This window comes from Strix uralensis, chromosome 2, assembly GCF_047716275.1.
Source record: "Strix uralensis isolate ZFMK-TIS-50842 chromosome 2, bStrUra1, whole genome shotgun sequence".
Taxonomy (NCBI): Eukaryota; Metazoa; Chordata; class Aves; order Strigiformes; family Strigidae; genus Strix; species Strix uralensis.
In genome coordinates, this window is record NC_133973.1 from 90,950,429 (window position 1) to 90,967,799 (window position 17,371).

At 35.8% G+C, this 17,371-nt stretch overlaps 1 protein-coding gene across 21 annotated transcripts in view; it reads left to right on the forward strand.

Moving 5' to 3' along the window:
• MYCBP2 (MYC binding protein 2) overlaps positions 1-17,371 on the forward strand; it is a 204,765-nt gene that overhangs the window by 152,929 nt on the left and 34,465 nt on the right. For 13 of the 21 annotated variants that reach the window (XM_074859472.1, XM_074859470.1, XM_074859454.1 and 10 more), the window contains 6 exons: positions 2,301-2,486; positions 9,407-9,508; positions 12,284-13,924; positions 15,234-15,403; positions 16,193-16,437; positions 17,127-17,294. In XM_074859472.1, coding sequence (XP_074715573.1) covers positions 2,301-2,486; positions 9,407-9,508; positions 12,284-13,924; positions 15,234-15,403; positions 16,193-16,437; positions 17,127-17,294 — 2,512 coding nt within the window. The remainder of the gene's footprint in view (positions 1-2,300; positions 2,487-9,406; positions 9,509-12,283; positions 13,925-15,233; positions 15,404-16,192; positions 16,438-17,126; positions 17,295-17,371) is intronic. The other 8 variants (XM_074859463.1, XM_074859476.1, XM_074859465.1 and 5 more) reach the window with 6 other exon arrangements.

Sequence of the window (17,371 nt, forward strand, 5' to 3'; positions counted from 1 at the left end):
GCTGGAAAAGTTTGTTTTCCTTTTGTTTTCTTGGGCTCTTTATACAGAAGTGCTTTTCCCAGTTCAGCCATACTCATTTCAAAGTAACGGTTGAATCACAAAAGTGGAAGTGTTTTAAGATGTTCAGCATGTGAAGCAGTATTACAGCTTGTCTCTCAATGTCAGTTGTGTAATAGTGCAGAAGTATTATGTTCTTTTACTGCAGAAGCATATTAGGAAATTTTTTTTTTTTCCTGTGTTGTCCAAAGATGAAATATTGGAGAGCAATATGCCGTATTAACAGGCATCCTAGTTTCTGAAGACATCATGATTCTTTTTACTATATCCTATCATAAACAGTTTCTAAGGTGTTTCTTTGGGATATTAGAGGTACAGAAAGTTTGGAAGCTACTCCTGGCATTGACTTCCATATCATTTTATACGCATTATTCTCTTGACATACCCTCAAGCTGTGATGTTTAGTGTGAGTGAGCAACTCAACTAGATGACTTTATTCATTCTCCATGTACTGTAATTCCTTCTGAATTGCCCAAGAGTGGAGAGTTGTTGGCAACTGTATTGAAAGAATAATGATAATACTTTCCCCAAAATAGAATTCTTTATCTGCATTGTTACTCTATATACACTATTTTTGCATTCTCAGGTCTAAGAAGCTTTTGAGTTTTGTGGAAAATAAAAAAACTGAAGGCAGAAGCATGTTCTCTATGGGGAATTTCTGAATAAAACAGTTCTTTTGGAGGTGCTTGTTTGTTAAAAGAACTTCTGTAGGGATGCACTAGTTTCAATGAAAATTCAGTCACCATCTGTGAGTGTTTCAGAGTGCTGGTCAAATGTAAAGATCTGCATGTAATAGGTCTGTGTTTACAATATTACCTGCGAGGCAGAAGACATAACTCACACAATCATTCTGTTTGATTTAGCTATGTCTTTTCTATTCCAGCCTTCTACGTTGCAGGCAAGTCTCATCAATGACCCTACCCACCTCCATATTTAATTATGGTGGGCAGGTGACTTTCAACCTCTTATCAGGTGTTCTTCCTTTTAAAATAATTACTCATTTTAGGAAATAGGCTGGTCGTATTTAATAGTGATTTGTGAAACATGTCAGTCACTTCTAGGTTATTAAGGTAGGAGTGATTGCTGCCCAAGCACTGATTCCAATATTTTTTCGGTATACTGCTTCCAAAACAGTGGAATAAAATTGATTTATTGACACCTGTAGATGATTATTTAGAAAGGCGTTCCAGCTGTTTTCTGATATTTTTGTTCTCTTAATTTTGAAACCAGAATACCAAGAAAATAAGTGCAAACTTCAGTTTTGGAGTTCTTAGGTAACACAGGGTTCCATACACCCACTGGTCTTTCTCTAATTCTATGAAAAGACATTTGATAATCACCCAAAAATGTTGTAAATTCAGTGAGTTGTAAATTCTGTATTATCTGCTAATTTTTTTGCACTAGGATTTCTAGAATGCTGTCAAAATGATACGAATTTGCAGAATAAAGTGACACAGAATTTGCTTGGTGATGGTTCAAATATGAGATGCTCTCAAACTCTTGGTGTCTCTCAGCTCCTATTACTAAGTATACTTCAAGTTATAACATGGTGTGATAAACTCTGCCTTCTTACTGTAGGCTTCATGTATTTCTAATGCTCACATAGAGTTTTTTCAGAATTGACATTCAGCAATTAAAACTCTTTTTAACATGCTAGTTTCTTGAAGGCCTTCATTTGCCTCACAACTAATGCATGTAGTTCTTTGGAAAACCAGTGCCAGTTCCTAAGTGGTACTTAAGTTTTTTTAAATTATCTTAAATCTGATCTTGAAAAACAGCATGGTAGAATACTTTTGAAAATATTTGCAAAAACGAGCAAATATTTACCAAAGCCTTGACACAGAAATACACTTGCCAAAGCCTAATTACATGTTATCTTTCCCTTCTCATCATTTTTTTCTAATATTTTTCTGCATGTTCTGTTGCATGTGTGTATTACTGTAAATGCTAGGGGTTTCTGTTTTTTTCTTTGGCTGCTCTTCATTTTTTAGCAAGGCAAATATAAATCTCTTATTCTGAAATGTTTTAAATAATTGTAGTAAAATATCCATGATCTTTAAAAACCTTGCTTGTACTTCTCAGTAATTTTGCCATGCATGGGGTGAGATTTTTATGTTTAGCCACAACCAGAGTTGTATGTGGCTAAACAAGATTTATGAGCTTTCTCTTTTATCATCATTTAAACTTTAATTGAGCACCATTTTACTCTGCCTTTCTGGAGAATGACAAGTAACAGGTTGTAGTTTTGACTGTTTTGCCCACTACAGGTGACCAACTGAGTGCCATACTGAATTCCATTCAGTCACGGCCAAATCTCCCAGCTCCTTCCATCTTTGATCAAGCTGCAAAACCTCCCTCTTCCCTAGTCCACAGTCCATTTGTGTTCGGACAGCCCCTTTCCTTCCAGCAGCCTCAGCCACAGCTTCAGAGTAAGTTTGTCAGCCTTACCTGCCTCATCAGTCCATTTCTGCAGCTTTGACATTGCTGTTCTCCGTTGCTTACCAGCTACTAATCATCCCTCAGTGCACCTTTCTGGTTTTGTTTTGTTAAGTTTTTCATGATTCAGAAGCATGTGAGGTAATGCTCCTAAAGAAGTATACTTGCTCAACTTTAATTTCTATATTGACAGTATTTTGCTTTTGTATGTGTTCTGCAGCATAGATAAGTCATGAAAGTGCATTTCCAATATTGTATGCAACTCTGGGTTTTTAATTAAGGTAAACATTTTATATGGTACAAAATGTTGATAATTCTTTTAACATCAAAAATGGACTTCAGTAAATTCATAGGTACCTCCTAAATTCCTGATTTTGTCATCACTCCTAACTTCAGGGGTGTGGCTGGACAGTAGGAACAACTTGGCACTACTCATAAGAAAGTCTTTGGTAGTCTTCTGTTGGGTGCTCATCAGATTGGCATGGACATGAAAGTTTGCACCTAGAGGTGAATAGCAGTTAACCTGATTACTGATGGAAGGGCAGGAAACTGTTTAGTTTTCAGTTAATGAAAAATAAAAGCTCACATTCACGATGGATAGCAGATATTGCAGTAAGTTCTTCCTTACATACAGAACAGGTACAGCATGGGTCAGAGGAATACTAGTTTTCTTCTGTCTCACATAAACTGTCCTTCAGAAGTGACTCAGTTTTTTTCTTCTGGGACCCTGTCAGTCAGTTCGGTCTCTATGTCTATGCAGACTTCAATCTATCCAGCTCAGCTTACTGAAGTGACAATGAAGTGCTTCATGTTAGAACTAGATTAAAATATCTAATTCATTTCTATAAAGACTGTCAGAAATACAGTGACAGTGATCATCTGTACTTATACTGGACTTAAACCAATGTCCTGAAAGCAGAATATTTCAAAACCTACTCAGATAAAACAGCTGATTGCCAGTGGCATCAGCACGCCATCACTGAGAATTTGTCAATTGTATGCCATCACTTTTAGTTTTCTTATCTTTTTCAGAGTAGTAAAGTCAGTTTCTTACTCAACTTTGCATCAAAAATAACCCTAATTGTTTTATTTCAAATTTCAGATGATTTGTGTATGGAAAGAAAAGCTATCAACATTTTTTATTGGCTGCCCAACATGATCTTGCTCAATGGATTTGCCTATCGAACAGATGTAGATAAACTGTGTTCAGTAAACTTTTTTGTGTTTTAATAAGGATCCCTGATTCAGAAGGAAGCCTTTTTTGTCAGATAGGGGGAGCACTGGTAGTCTACCAAATAAAATAATAGTGAAACTGGAAAAAATTTTCAAGTTTGTGTCTGATTTGGGATCTTAGCTTAGTATAAGGTCTCAACCGAAATGGTTATTTGCCCTTCCAACAGGGCAAAAGTTGTCAACCAGAACTGGTATACTGTTGCACTAACTGTGATTTGATACAAGGACTTTCTTCCAAACAGTTTATTATCTAATTTAAGATTTGATGCAGATAATGTAAATTATGCATAAAGGAGAGAAATATTAACATTTTTGTTTTCACTGTCAGTTTAAGAATTATATGGGGGAAAATTTCCTGTTTGAACTTCCTTAGTCTTATGCAGATTTGTTAATCTTACATTTATAAGTTCAACCAAATTCAGAATGTTGTCAGGGAGGTCTGTAAGACTATATTCATATACTTGTTCATTTAATAGTCAAGGAAATTTTGAGGGATATAAGACTCTCTAGATTAAAAATTTTATTTTAAGCAGTTCTATTATTACTATATTCTTGAAACTTTACATATTATAAATTAGTGGATTAATTTGCAATATAAGATTAATTAGAACAGCAAGGCATATATGCAATAAAAATATTTAGACAGAAAAGTTCTATTTGGGTCGAATTCCACTGTGTGGGTTTTAATGTGTTCAATGCTGCTGCAGCTATAATAGAACTGTAACATAAAGTCTTTAAGCCTGCAAGTTTCCTTCATTATTTCCCAAGCACTTTATAGCCTTCTGTTACCAACCATGTAATTAAAAGTTAAATCCATTAAATAACATATCCCAAGACTCCATATCAAGTCACTTGGACTTTTGCCCTAGACACGCTTAGTTTTAGTTTCAAATTATGTGCTTCCTGCAGTAAAGTTAGATCTAAAAATTAAAATTAATGTTTATAGTCAATAGATGTTATATTAAAGGGACTAATGATAGTCTAATAGTCAAAAGAAGTTGTGTCAGCCTAGGTTTCCATGGCTGCAGAGGTTATGTACTAAATACCAGTCTTGATTTAAAGTCTGCCTAAATAGTTTTGTCTGCCACTTAAATTTTCTGTTCTTCCTCAGATATCTGTCCTCCTGGGGAGAAACTTTATTGGCAAGCATGATTCTGAGGAAAGTTAGGATCAGGCTGAATGTCCTCTAGAATTATTTCCCTAATTCAGATTTTTATAATAGCAAGAAAAATGTTGCTCTGATTATAAAACATACTCTGTGCCAGTGACAGATTGTAGTTTTTCTTTAGAAGAGTTTGTAGGTAGCTGTTTTTTCTGATTAATAGTTTCTGTGCTTGGGGTTTGGTCTGGTTTCAGATTTATTTAAGGAAGAGTGAAAGGGCTTGTCACAACCTTTTATCTTCCAATACAGTGTCTTGTTATTTTTTTATGGAAATACTACAGTTTTGGACATCCACTTCCTCGCATATCATGCTTGAAAAAGAGAAGTGTCTCTGTTATTCTTTTCACATCATAAGTAGGTAAACTAACAAGAGTCCTGTGTGTTTTGTCAAACAATTTGTTACAAAAGGGATATTATAAAAAGAAGGAGGAACTGTGTTACTCAGTTTTGTGTTATTTGCTAGAACTCTATGAAGGACTGATTGTTCTGTCCTGCTTAATTCCTTTGCTAATTTTGACACGTGGTCACAAGGGAAAAAAGCTGTGATGTCATTTTCTTTTTCACGGGGACAGGCTAAGATGCTCTTGTCATGTATTTTAATTCCTTGTCAGTCTTTTGTACAGCTAAAAGTCCAAAAAAGCTAGAAGAGATGGCGTAACCTACATGGAATTCCAAGTATTATCTTGGAATCTTAGCAAGGCTGTTTTTTACAGAAAGCGCACAAGTTATGTATGTTGCTTCCTTGATTATTTCAGCAAAACAATCTGTAATTACTTCAGCCTGCATATGCTTGCTTCTGAGATGTTTGTAAGATCACCAGTAACAGATTTGCTCAGGACTGCAACCTCCCATAGCTGCAAGATTATTACTACTTGCTTGATTAAATTGTCTCTGAACTTTCTGAAGAGCACAGAAGAATCAAATTTCTGCTTGAATTCTGAGTATAGGTGAAGTGTGGAAACCTAAGAGGATGGAGGAAGATCTTGTTTCTCAACCTTCAGCAGTGTGTGCTGGGTCATAAAACTCCTTAGGTGTGATAAGTCAAGGAAACGGGATCTTGCTATGCTATCCAGCATCAGTTACCAAAATTTCACAATTGGCTGTTGAACTCTGAACTTGGGGAGGGAAGTGTGAGACCTTGCAGTCACCAGCATTAGACCTTTATGCCATGTTTCCTCACATCTGAGTTGCTATTGCAAATGAAGAATGGATTTATAGGCTGAAGAGGCTTTGGACCCCCCTTGTTAGCCTCATCTGTCACATTCTCCTGCTTCCACTGCAGCCCAGGCAGCTCACTGAGCAGCTGCACAGCACAGCTACTGCTTACTGACTCATCTCAGTCCAGGCAGAAACTGCAGTGCTGAGCTGCTGTTCAGTATGTTCATAGTGTCCTGTCAAGCTGCTTCCTTGTGAGTCCATGCTGCAGAGCTTCAGTCCAGCATGTGGTCCCACAATATGTGATCAGCTTCTACCGTTCCTGTCAGGGGTTCCTTGGTACATCCCTTTAATCTTGCGCTACCACTTTCTTTTTGGTTTTGTTCCTTTCCTTTCTAGGTGCTAGTTACAGAGTATTTAGAACCACTGGCTTTGCCTGCAGTGCTTATATCTGCATCTCCTAAACTGTAGAGGAGGCACAAAACATCAGTACACATTTGGAGCACATAACCCTTCTCAGCAGTGTTTCAGGAAAATGGAGAGAATATTCTCAACCAAGCACACTGATCTCTTCAGTATTGTGCTGAAATTACTTAATTGTCATGTGAAGCAGCCAAACAGTATTGGTTGAACTGTTTTTTTTCAGATGCTGCATATTGCCAAAAGCATCATTCCTGAAAATTTGAGCTGAGAAGTTAAACGGTTTCATACCCTAGGCTTTACAGATTTGATGATCAAAGATATGTATGTCAAAAGATTAAAGGTATATTTGTCCAGGTCAATCCAAAACCATCCCTGAGGGACTGGTATGGTAAAGTTTGGAGGAAAGCACAAATTCTGTCAAACTTTATTTTAGAAATAAATTTGGCTTATCACATCTTCAGAAATCTTAGTTACAAATCATAAAATTATAGAATCATTTTTATCTACCTTCTAGCACAGGAATGCTTCTTTCAATTAATAAATATAAGTGGCTCAAGTGTTGGTGCTCCAAACCCTACCTTTGGGTGAAGAACATGGCTAATATTTTTCTAACGACACTACATTTCGGCTTTTGCTTTCATTCACTCACTCATTCTCCTGCTATAATAGTACCTAATACTTTTCTCCCTTTTTAATGTTTTATATTCAAATGTTTGTTGACTTCAGTATATTCTCTTACTCATGAAAAAAAAGTGTCCTTGTCCAGCTGTCACTATGGCATTTTCAGGATGTGAAAAAAGATACAGTGCTTGAGGAAATTCAGCATTCTTTTTGAAGAGGCATCCATTGCTTAGGCAAAAGGGCAAAAGCAGGTCAGTGCTTTCTTTCATTGTCATGAAGAAAAGCAGTGGCATTTTGAAAGAAACTTTTAACTTATCTCCACTCTCCAGAGACATTTACCAAGTTTTTTTAGAGTTTGTTTAAAAAAAGACTAACATGGACCAGTTGGTGGTATGTCATGCCTCCCGGATTGGTTTACCAGCATTTCCTCAGAGGAAGTAGGCATGGCTGTTAGAAGACTGCATCCTGCTGTAGGAAGTGAACTGTCTCTTAGGTCTCCATATTGTGTAGCTTTTCAAGCTGGAGCTATTTCCATGTTGAATGAAAGAGTTTGACTAAAGATACACTGTCACATTCGAACGTGACATGAGGCAGACCTTGCCTACCTTGTATTTCAAGTCTTTGTAGTCTTTGAGGGTGATTCAGAAAGAAGGAGTCCTGACCAAAAAGCTGGTCCCTGTGGCTGACCAGTTATCCTGGATAGACATACACTGTTTGCTGAGGCAGCAAGGAGATTATGTGGGAGACTTATTCTCTTCAGCCCACAGTCCCCTTGAAATGATTGAGTAGTAGTACCTTTTTCAACGTAAACTAGATTACAACATTATAAAATGTGAGTATTCTCAGATATAGAATGAAAGAATGAAATGTGAATGTGCATTCATGAAAGCGGATTTAGTAAAGATTTCCATTTAGTTATTCATAGAATGGAATGCCGGTGTATCAGATTGATATTTTTAGGATTGCTTTTACTCCTACTTTGTGCTGTGTGCTCCTAATGTGGTTTTTTGCATTTTACCTTTTAAATTGGTGGAATGACATCCTGTTACTCAGAAGCTATATAGTTAGTATTGGATCACTCCAAATCATTTGTGGCAATCAAAGTAGGTAATACTGTTCATAAATCTATGCTAATACTGGATTGTGAAAATACAGATTATTTTATGGTTTTAAAGCATTAAATTCTTATTTCAAATGTGTGAACACCTTCTCATTGTAGAGTCTATAGAACTATAGTTCACTTCATAAGATAGAGGGTTTAGTATATTTATATATACAACTTAGGAAATGTAGTACCAGACAAAAAGATGTCTTAAACAGTGCAGGAATTGAAATCACTTTCAAAACATTTGCCTTATTCCATATGTACAGAAGGGTCTCTCTAAAACAGAGTATCTTCTAACATACAAATTCTCTTTATTAATGCAGTAGGAATTTGACTTACTTTTTTCTAAAGGAAGAAATAGGAATTGAAATTAGAAGTAGTAATGACATTATAGGAAAGTAAAATGATAGAATTGAAACTAAAAGTCCCTGATGTTATCTCATTCCAAGTTTCATTTGGAGCCGTACCTCTAACAGATTTGTTGTCAGTAGACTCTCTACTGAAATGATCTTGGATTACATCAGAATTTAACTTTGTTTTTTTCTTAAGGCTAAATCATTTTAAGGGTTGATACAAACTTGTTTTCATGTTTATATTTTTTGATAGAAACTCTTCTGTTGCTAGTTATGTTTCTGTTGATAAACTACAGTTCACATTATGTATGTGAAGTTTTTCAAAACATTACATTATTGAGTGCATTCAGATTTGAAAACAGGTAGTTTGGATGGGTTTAATATATTTTTCTTCATTCTTTCCAGTGATTAGTGAGACTTTCCAACACAAACATCTAGATGGTCTCTAATTTTCTCCAAAGAAAGTGAGAATTAGTCTTCTAGAAGGCCATATTGCAGTTTTAAATAATTAATGTCTGAATTTACAGAATAAAAATTCACATTTCAAACCAGAGTTCAGTTCAAAACTAGCTACTGCTGGGTTTTATAATGAACTATAAATCTCATTGGCTCATCTTGTACATACTACATTCTTAGATGTACATCCTAGAAACTAATGCTGAAATCACAGAAGATTCTAAAGTTTAGATCAAGGAAAACATTTTGAAGTAACTGTTTCTCATTTAAAACTAATGTAGGAGTCTCAAGTCAATTCAGAATACTTAACGAAGGAGATGCATATCATTTGAAATGCTTGTTTTTATCTTTACTGCTTTTTCCATTGAATCTGTGCTGCTTCTGTGCAACTGTTTTCCACTGTAGAAACTCCATCCTGCTGCCTTGCTTCTCGTGAGCGTATTTACAAAACTAGTGATGTAGCTGGGCCTGCCTCTGCTATTTCATCTCTCTCTCACAAACTGAAGGGTGGGTATGCATGCCAACGTAGCAAGGTTATTCAGATTTTACCTTCAAAATGTTGGGGTTTTTTTCTCCTTCCATTCATTTTCATTTCATTCGCTTAGTAAAATACTGTTTCAAAAGTAAATGTTCAAGTTTGGTATTTGTTGGGAACTTATTTGATATAACTATTCAGTGTTGCCTCCCTGAGTTGCAGCAACTTTGTGATATGTGATCTAGCTATCTCTTACTGCTTTGTAAACAGAAAGGTGACTGTTAATCTAATCTAATAACACCTGTTTTCAAACAATAGGCAAATGAAATATGGAAGAAGAAAGGGGAAAAATATGGGGGGTTTTATTGTTTTTTGTTTACAGATAAAGCAGTTGGCTACATGATTATGCAGTTTTTCACTTGGGGGATTTTTCTTTGTGCTGATAGTCTAGAATGCTAATTAGGATTATTTACCTGTTGTATATGTGCAAATCCAAGCCTTTGCTTTTAAAATCATAAAACATTTTTTATTGCTGAAAACTACTGTTAAGCTATGCCTTTCATAAGCAATTTTGTTCTAGAATGTTTTCTTGCTTGATATTCAGTAGTCATACATATACTTTAAATGTGATACATTGCTGAATGGTTTATGGTATTTTATGTCCTCTAAGAAAAGGAATCCTTTTCCTTTATGAGGAATTCTGTAAAAGGTTCTATCTAGAGTATTGTCTCATCTGACAAACCTTAAATTATTCTTATTATTTGTTTGGTTTTTGGGAAAAGTGTGTATAAAATAATTATAAATTACATTTCTGAATTCATATATCACAAAGTAGACATATCAAAATACCTTATCAGTAGAACTGGTGAATAACTGAGCTGGCATGAACAAAATGCTTGGACTGATACTTAAGAAACTTTTTATTTTTCTTCTTTTACCAAGAACAATCATTTTATAAACCATGCTGTACCATGCTGTTTCGTCCCTTCCTCTTCCCCCTTCCCCTACCCTCCTCACCCACCCCCCCTCCACCCCCCTCCCCCCAAATTATAGAACTCATAAGAAAAAAATAATAAAGACAGATTGGACTCTAAAAATTGATTATGATGACATTTGAGAAGTTCTCCTTATATTCTACTGTTTACATTTAGCATATTGTTCCTGAATATAGACAGAATATTTCTTCTGTGCCTGAAGAAGCATGAGGTCCTATCATGTCCCACATCTTGGGAAGCCAGGAGAGTACCCTAACCTTCAGGGTTATTAAATATTCTAATATAGGTATCCTTCACTTTTTCCTGTTGCTTTTATTATAAGCTCCTTAAATATGGAGGTAGCAAAATAATAAGAATTGTTTCGTAACTTGAGGAAACATCTGGGTTGCTAGACTTTGCTCAAAAAAATACATTTGTTTTTGTATTGTGAGAGGTGACAGTAAAAGGAAAACCTGAGGTCACTCTGTGCTTCTGTATATTTTCTAGCATAGGGATAAGGCTTAATGGTTGGGAACTGCTTCAGATCCCATGATGCAGAAGGAGATAAACACAGATTTCACACTTTCTAAACAAATGCTGAAGGTACTAGATAAAAGATAACTGCCTATCCTCTCTGTTCCCATTAGAAATCAAGGTCCAAATTTGCAGATATTCTTTGATTAATTGAAACTCTTTCTTTGACAAATAGTTGTTTCCCCAAAAAAGTACCCAGACCAGTGGAAATAACCTTCTGGTGTCTAAAAAAGTAAAATAATCCAAAGTACTGTGACCTAATTCTACAAGTCTTACAAGAGAAACTTACATTTAACTAATGAAAACCCATTCAAATCAGAATGACTTTAACTGCATTCAAGACTTTGCAGTGTAATATTTTGTGGTTATACAGTTATATTTAATTCACGATTGCGCATTGCTTGCCAGTAACTTCAACACTGCTTGTCTTAATTTTCAAAACACAATTCTGCAAGAGGGACTGAGCATGTTCACAGAATTATTAGAAGCAGATTGCTTAATATACTTATTTGCATATACTTGTTTTGCAGCTATTTGTATTAAGCTGCCTATAGTTCTTATAATTCTGTGGATTAATACACATACGAAGTCAATGTGCATAGGAATAATAAATTACTGTGTCAAAATAAAAGGACATCATAGACCAGAGTTGATGGTTTAGCTTAGTGTTTGAAAAAAGTGTGGGGTTTTTTCTAGGTTGTGTTCTAGTAGCAGAATATTGATAGTATGTGGTCTTAAAAAGGTGGATACCTCAGATAATCATTGTGTATCATTTTAAACGTGTTTGTAAGCCTCTTACCCAATTTACCTTATAGCTGTATTTACTTCATATGTTTCCTGACTTTTGAACATTAAAGAAAATAAATCTGGTAATACATTTGATCTTTCTGCAAGTCTCTTGTTGCAGTCAGGCTGACACACAGAGAGATAGTAAATAAATAATCCTTAGTTTCTGTGGCAACTGTGGTAAACTTAGTTAACTCCTGGCATTTTACGTAAGGGTGTAAACTGTTCTTCCTTTACTAGTGTTTTGTGGAAATAGTAACTGTGCCTTTTGATACCCTCATAGTAGCGTTTTCTCTGTAAATATTTCCTAACGCTTGTTTGTATCTATATTTGGGAGAAGAAATGTATTGGAAATATTTTAGGGGGAAAAAAATTCCCTTTCCTTTCATTTTGATGTGAACAGAAGCATGTGTTTGGATTTTATCTTGTGTTCAAATCTTTAATCCTTGTTTTGTATTATTAAAGGTATCACTGCCAAAACGTAATAATTTAATTATAAAATATACTAAACAGGTGACCGAATGAATTTCACAGGAGCTGCTAGACCGATTTCTCCAGCAGGAAAATCAGACATGTCAAAACACAGAGCTGACTGCAGGTCACCCAAGCTTGATGTGCGAATGAACAGAGCTGCTGCTGACCAGAAGAAACCCAGGAATACAGAAGGCTTATCTGCCAGTGAGTCTCTTATGCTGAAATCAGATGCTGCTAAATTGCGGTCAGACTCTCACAGCAGGTCTTTGTCTCCAAATCATAACACTTTGCAAACACTAAAAAACGATGGAAGAACAACTACTGGTCTGAGAGCTGAATCTCCAGGGCCAGGAACCCGGTCATCTTCTCCAAAGACAAAGACACTTACAGCTGTTAGATCTGGTGCTAGTTCTCCACGATCCTCATCACCCCATGACAAAACTCTACCTCAGAAAGCTTCATCCCCTGTAAAAACAAAGCTTGATCCTCCTCGAGAACGATCCAAATCAGATTCTTACACATTAGATCCAGACACCCTTCGCAAAAAGAAAGTACCTCTAACAGAACCTTTAAGGGGGAGGTCCACTTCACCCAAACCAAAAATTATTGCAAAAGATGGAAAACCTGTTACAGAAACTGAAAATAGAGCTCCTTCCCCTCATGTCGTACAAGAAAATCTTCACAGTGAGGTTGTTGAAGTATGTACTTCAAGTACTTTAAAGACTAACAGCATTACAGATAGCACCTGTGAAGACAACACAGAATTCAGAAGTCTGGACGATGGTTCTAATAAAGTTCATTTCAGCATAGGAAAAGCACCACTGAAAGACGAGCAAGACATGAGAGCATCTCCAAAAGTGAGCCGTAAATGTGCTGGTAGGCACACAAGACCCAAAAAGGAAAAATCCAGCTTTCTTTTCAAAGGAGATGGCTCCAAGCCTGTAGAGCCTGCCAAGCAAGCAATGTCACCTTCCGTTGCGGAATGTGCTAGAGCTGTATTTGCTGCATTTCTTTGGCATGAGGGAATAGTTCATGATGCTATGGCTTGTTCATCTTTTTTGAAGTTTAATCCAGAACTGTCCAAAGAGCATGCACCAATACGAAGCAGTCTTACTCAACAACCTGCAGAGGAAAAAGAAACCAAGCTGAAAAATAGACATTCATTGGAAATATCATCTGCTCTTAACATGTTCAACATCTCACCTCATGGACCAGATATATCTAAAATGGGTAGCATCAATAAAAACAAAGTCCTCTCAATGTTAAAAGAACCACCTCTGCATGAAAAGTGTGAGGATGGAAAAACTGAATCTACCTCCTTTGAAACATCCAGTCATCACACGATGAAATCCAAGTCTCCTCTTCCGTTAACGCTGCAGCACTTGGTAGCTTTCTGGGAAGATATTTCTTTAGCGACTATTAAAGCAGCTTCCCAAAACATGATTTTTCCAAGTCCTGGTTCTTGTGCTGTGTTAAAGAAGAAGGAAAGTGACAAAGATAACAAGAAAACCAAAAAAGAGAAGAAGAAAAAAGAAAAGGTTGAGACTAGGCCAAGGGGAAATCTTTTTGGCGAGATGGCTCAGCTTGCAGTGGGAGGACCTGAAAAAGACACCATCTGTGAGTTGTGTGGAGAATCCCATCCATATCCGGTGACTTACCACATGAGACAAGCTCATCCAGGTAAGATTACATATTTTTTAATTCCTGTGTCCATCTGTAAAATATATTGCACACGCACATTCTGGTATTAGTTACTGTTAGGAAAATACGTCAGGCTGTCTTATCTAACATTTTAACACAGTTTGGTATATAAGCTAAATCAAAGCTTAGACACACATAAATTATTTACGTGCTTGTATAAGTAATTTTAAGTAATTATGAATTTGAGCTTTTAAAGATGCTGGAGAAGGTTGTTTAAAACAAGGCCAAAACAATGAGCTGGCTTTACAGTAGCTCTCCAGAAACATGCCATTTGTTACCCTTTAGGACTTGAAACTATGCTGAGAAAATTGGAAGTAAAATTAAAAATATGAGATTGATTAATTAAGGTTTCTGTGTTGCCAGAAGTTTTCTATTATTATTCTGCTGTGAACAGTAGAAAACTTTTCTTTATCTACTGTGTCAGCACTGGGAATCAGTGACTTAATTTTTTTGGTTTAAATTTAATAAAAAATTCCAGTTAGAGTCTCTAGACAATTTGTATTGTAAAATACAACCCGAGTCTGTTATTTTGTCTCTTCATGTGGGTCCCTGAATTTTTTTCAGGGGTTTGTTTAGTTTTAGGAAAATTAGGTAAATCAGTGCTAGCTAGGCATTATCTTAGCTAGTCAACTGAATTCAAAAGATACGTAAGTTGTGTTTTCTTTAGAAATGGGATCACTAACAGAAGGGATTAGCTACAATGTAGCTGGTAATAAGTAGCCTTGTTAGAGACAAAATGATTTCTGTGTTTTCTAGATTGTAAACATAACTAATTATTTTGCCAGTAAATTCAGGCTGATGTTGTATGCGCTCATTTTAGTACTGTATGAAAAGTTAAAGCAAAATTCAGGAGCCTTATTACGCAGAAATTATCAATGCCCTGAATCTTTCTGAAAAACAGTAATCAGCAAAGGAATGTACTTCATTCCCTTTTAAGCTTTGTTAGAGAGGGGGTGGTTTTTTATGTTTGTTAAATTATAGATAATGTTGGCTAACACATAATGCTGACCTCACCATCACTTAACTGTATGAATAGCTGTTGATGCTTTGGACGAGTTCATAATAAAAACTTGAAAACTACAGTGCATCTGGATTCTTTGGATACTGCTGGAATACATGGACATGCACCTTGTTTTTTAATCAGTTCAGAGATACAGAAAAAGAGAAAATTAGGCCAGGAAAAGACAAGTGTCTTCCTTCCCCCTCCATCCCTCTTTTACAGTAATAAATAATATAATAATAATCTTTCTTTTGAAATAACTTTTTTTCATGTTTTTCCCTGATGCAGGTTGTGGCCGTTACGCAGGTGGCCAAGGTTATAATAGCATTGGGCACTTTTGTGGAGGATGGGCTGGTAACTGTGGCGATGGTGGTATTGGAGGAAGCACTTGGTATTTGGTTTGTGATCGATGCAGAGAAAAATATCTCCGTGAAAAGCAGGCAGCAGCAAGAGAGAAGGTATTTTCATCTGTTTCTCGTATGCTTAGCAGTCTATCTGCTTAATAGTACTGTGTTCACAACTTGAACATAAAGTAGACCCAGTTTAAAAAATTTGGAATTTCAGAATTCTGAAAGGTTTTGGAATATCCACTTATGTCATTGATAGGTTTAAAATATTAAGATAGAAACTTTGCTGATTACTTCTGACAAGATTTCTTCCCTTCAGAGGGTAGTGTTTTCAAATTCGTGAAGTAATTTTATTTTTTTACCCCAATACAACTGCAGCATAGGATGTAATACCTAATTTTTTAGAAGTGTGTGTCAGTTTATTTAACTTTGAATTCTGTTTTATTTGCCTGCTGAAATATGTTCTTTATTTAACTTTATATGTTTATAGTTTCTTTAATGATCTTAATCATCCAGATCATTGGATACAGATGCCAAACACTGGGCAAACTAGAGCAATTTTTAATGGGAATAGTACCAAAGGTGATGTTCTTATGTTGGTCTTCCATGACCAATTTCAAATTCTTGCTTAAAACCTCAACATACTTTAAGATAAGAAGAGCAATGCTAATTCAACTTTATTTTTGAAACTTTTTGCACACAAAATTCATCCTTAGGCAAACATAAAAACTTTCAGCTGTTTATTAAAAGTTTGCAATGTTATGAAATTAATAGAAGTGCCATTTTGTAATAGAAAGCATTTTGTAACAGGAAGAATCAAGCAACTTTAGTTTAAGTGACATTGTCAGCTTTTCCTGTGATGAAGTATAATTTAAATATACCCTTTTTAAATTTCTCTAGATTAAACAATCTAGGAGAAAACCAATGCAAGTTAAGACTCCTCGTGCCTTGCCAACTATGGAAGCTCATCAAGTGATTAAAGCCAATGCACTGTATTTACTGTCACTGAGTAGTGCTGCTGAGCCCAGTATCCTCTGCTATCACCCTGCAAAAGCATTCCAATCTCAACTTCCCAGTGTCAAAGAAGGAATTTCTGAAGACTTTCCTATTAAAATGCCATGTCTTTATCTACAGACTTTAGCAAGGTAATTAAAGGAATTTTATGAATGTTGATTTTAATACTCTTCTATTTATGGTGTTGAATAAAAATGTGTGTATGAACTAAACTGAAACTTACATAGAAAAATACATATTTTCCTAATTCTTTATTATCTTTGTTCTTCTTTCTCTCTTGTTTCCATAATCTTGTTTGATTTCTTAGACTGTATTTGCTCCAGGGGTCAAATACACCCTGAGTAGCTTTTGGATGCTAAGTACTTTTTAACAGTAGTTTAGTTTCTCTCCAGAGAATTTAGAATTTCCTGAAGGGTTTAATTTACCGTGTTAGTAGCAGACATGTGCTACTTTTGTCTCTTCACAACTAAAAATAGTAAGAAGGAAACCAGAAGACTTGTCCTTACTTGGTATTTCTAAGTAGATTTCACTGTAGTGTCTCATGTTTATGATGGATAGACATGAGCCTAAAATACATAACGGAAATATCTAATGGAAATCCTAGAAGATAGCAAAGGGTGATCTCCACTCCCTGTTTGTTGAAAATGCCATTATATTTTCCACGAACACTTGTAAGCCACAACCAGCTTAAATGCATTAGGTGAGGAGTAAATGAATAGCATCAGCTGGCGAAATGTATTGGCAAAGAACTTTTGTGCATGTGTGTGTTTCAGGAACTTGTAATCCTTAATCCTAATTTTAAAATCTTAATTTGATGCAGGCATCATCATGAAAATTTTGTTGGGTACCAGGATGACAACCTCTTCCAGGATGAGATGAGGTATCTGCGCTCAACTTCAGTACCTGCACCGTACATCTCAGTTACTCCTGATGCAAGCCCTAATGTCTTTGAAGAGCCAGAGAGTAACATGAAATCTATGCCCCCAAGGTACTTCCTTGTAATTCTAGGTACTATATACAAATGCTAAAGCACTAACATAACAACAATTTAAAAAAAAAAAAAAA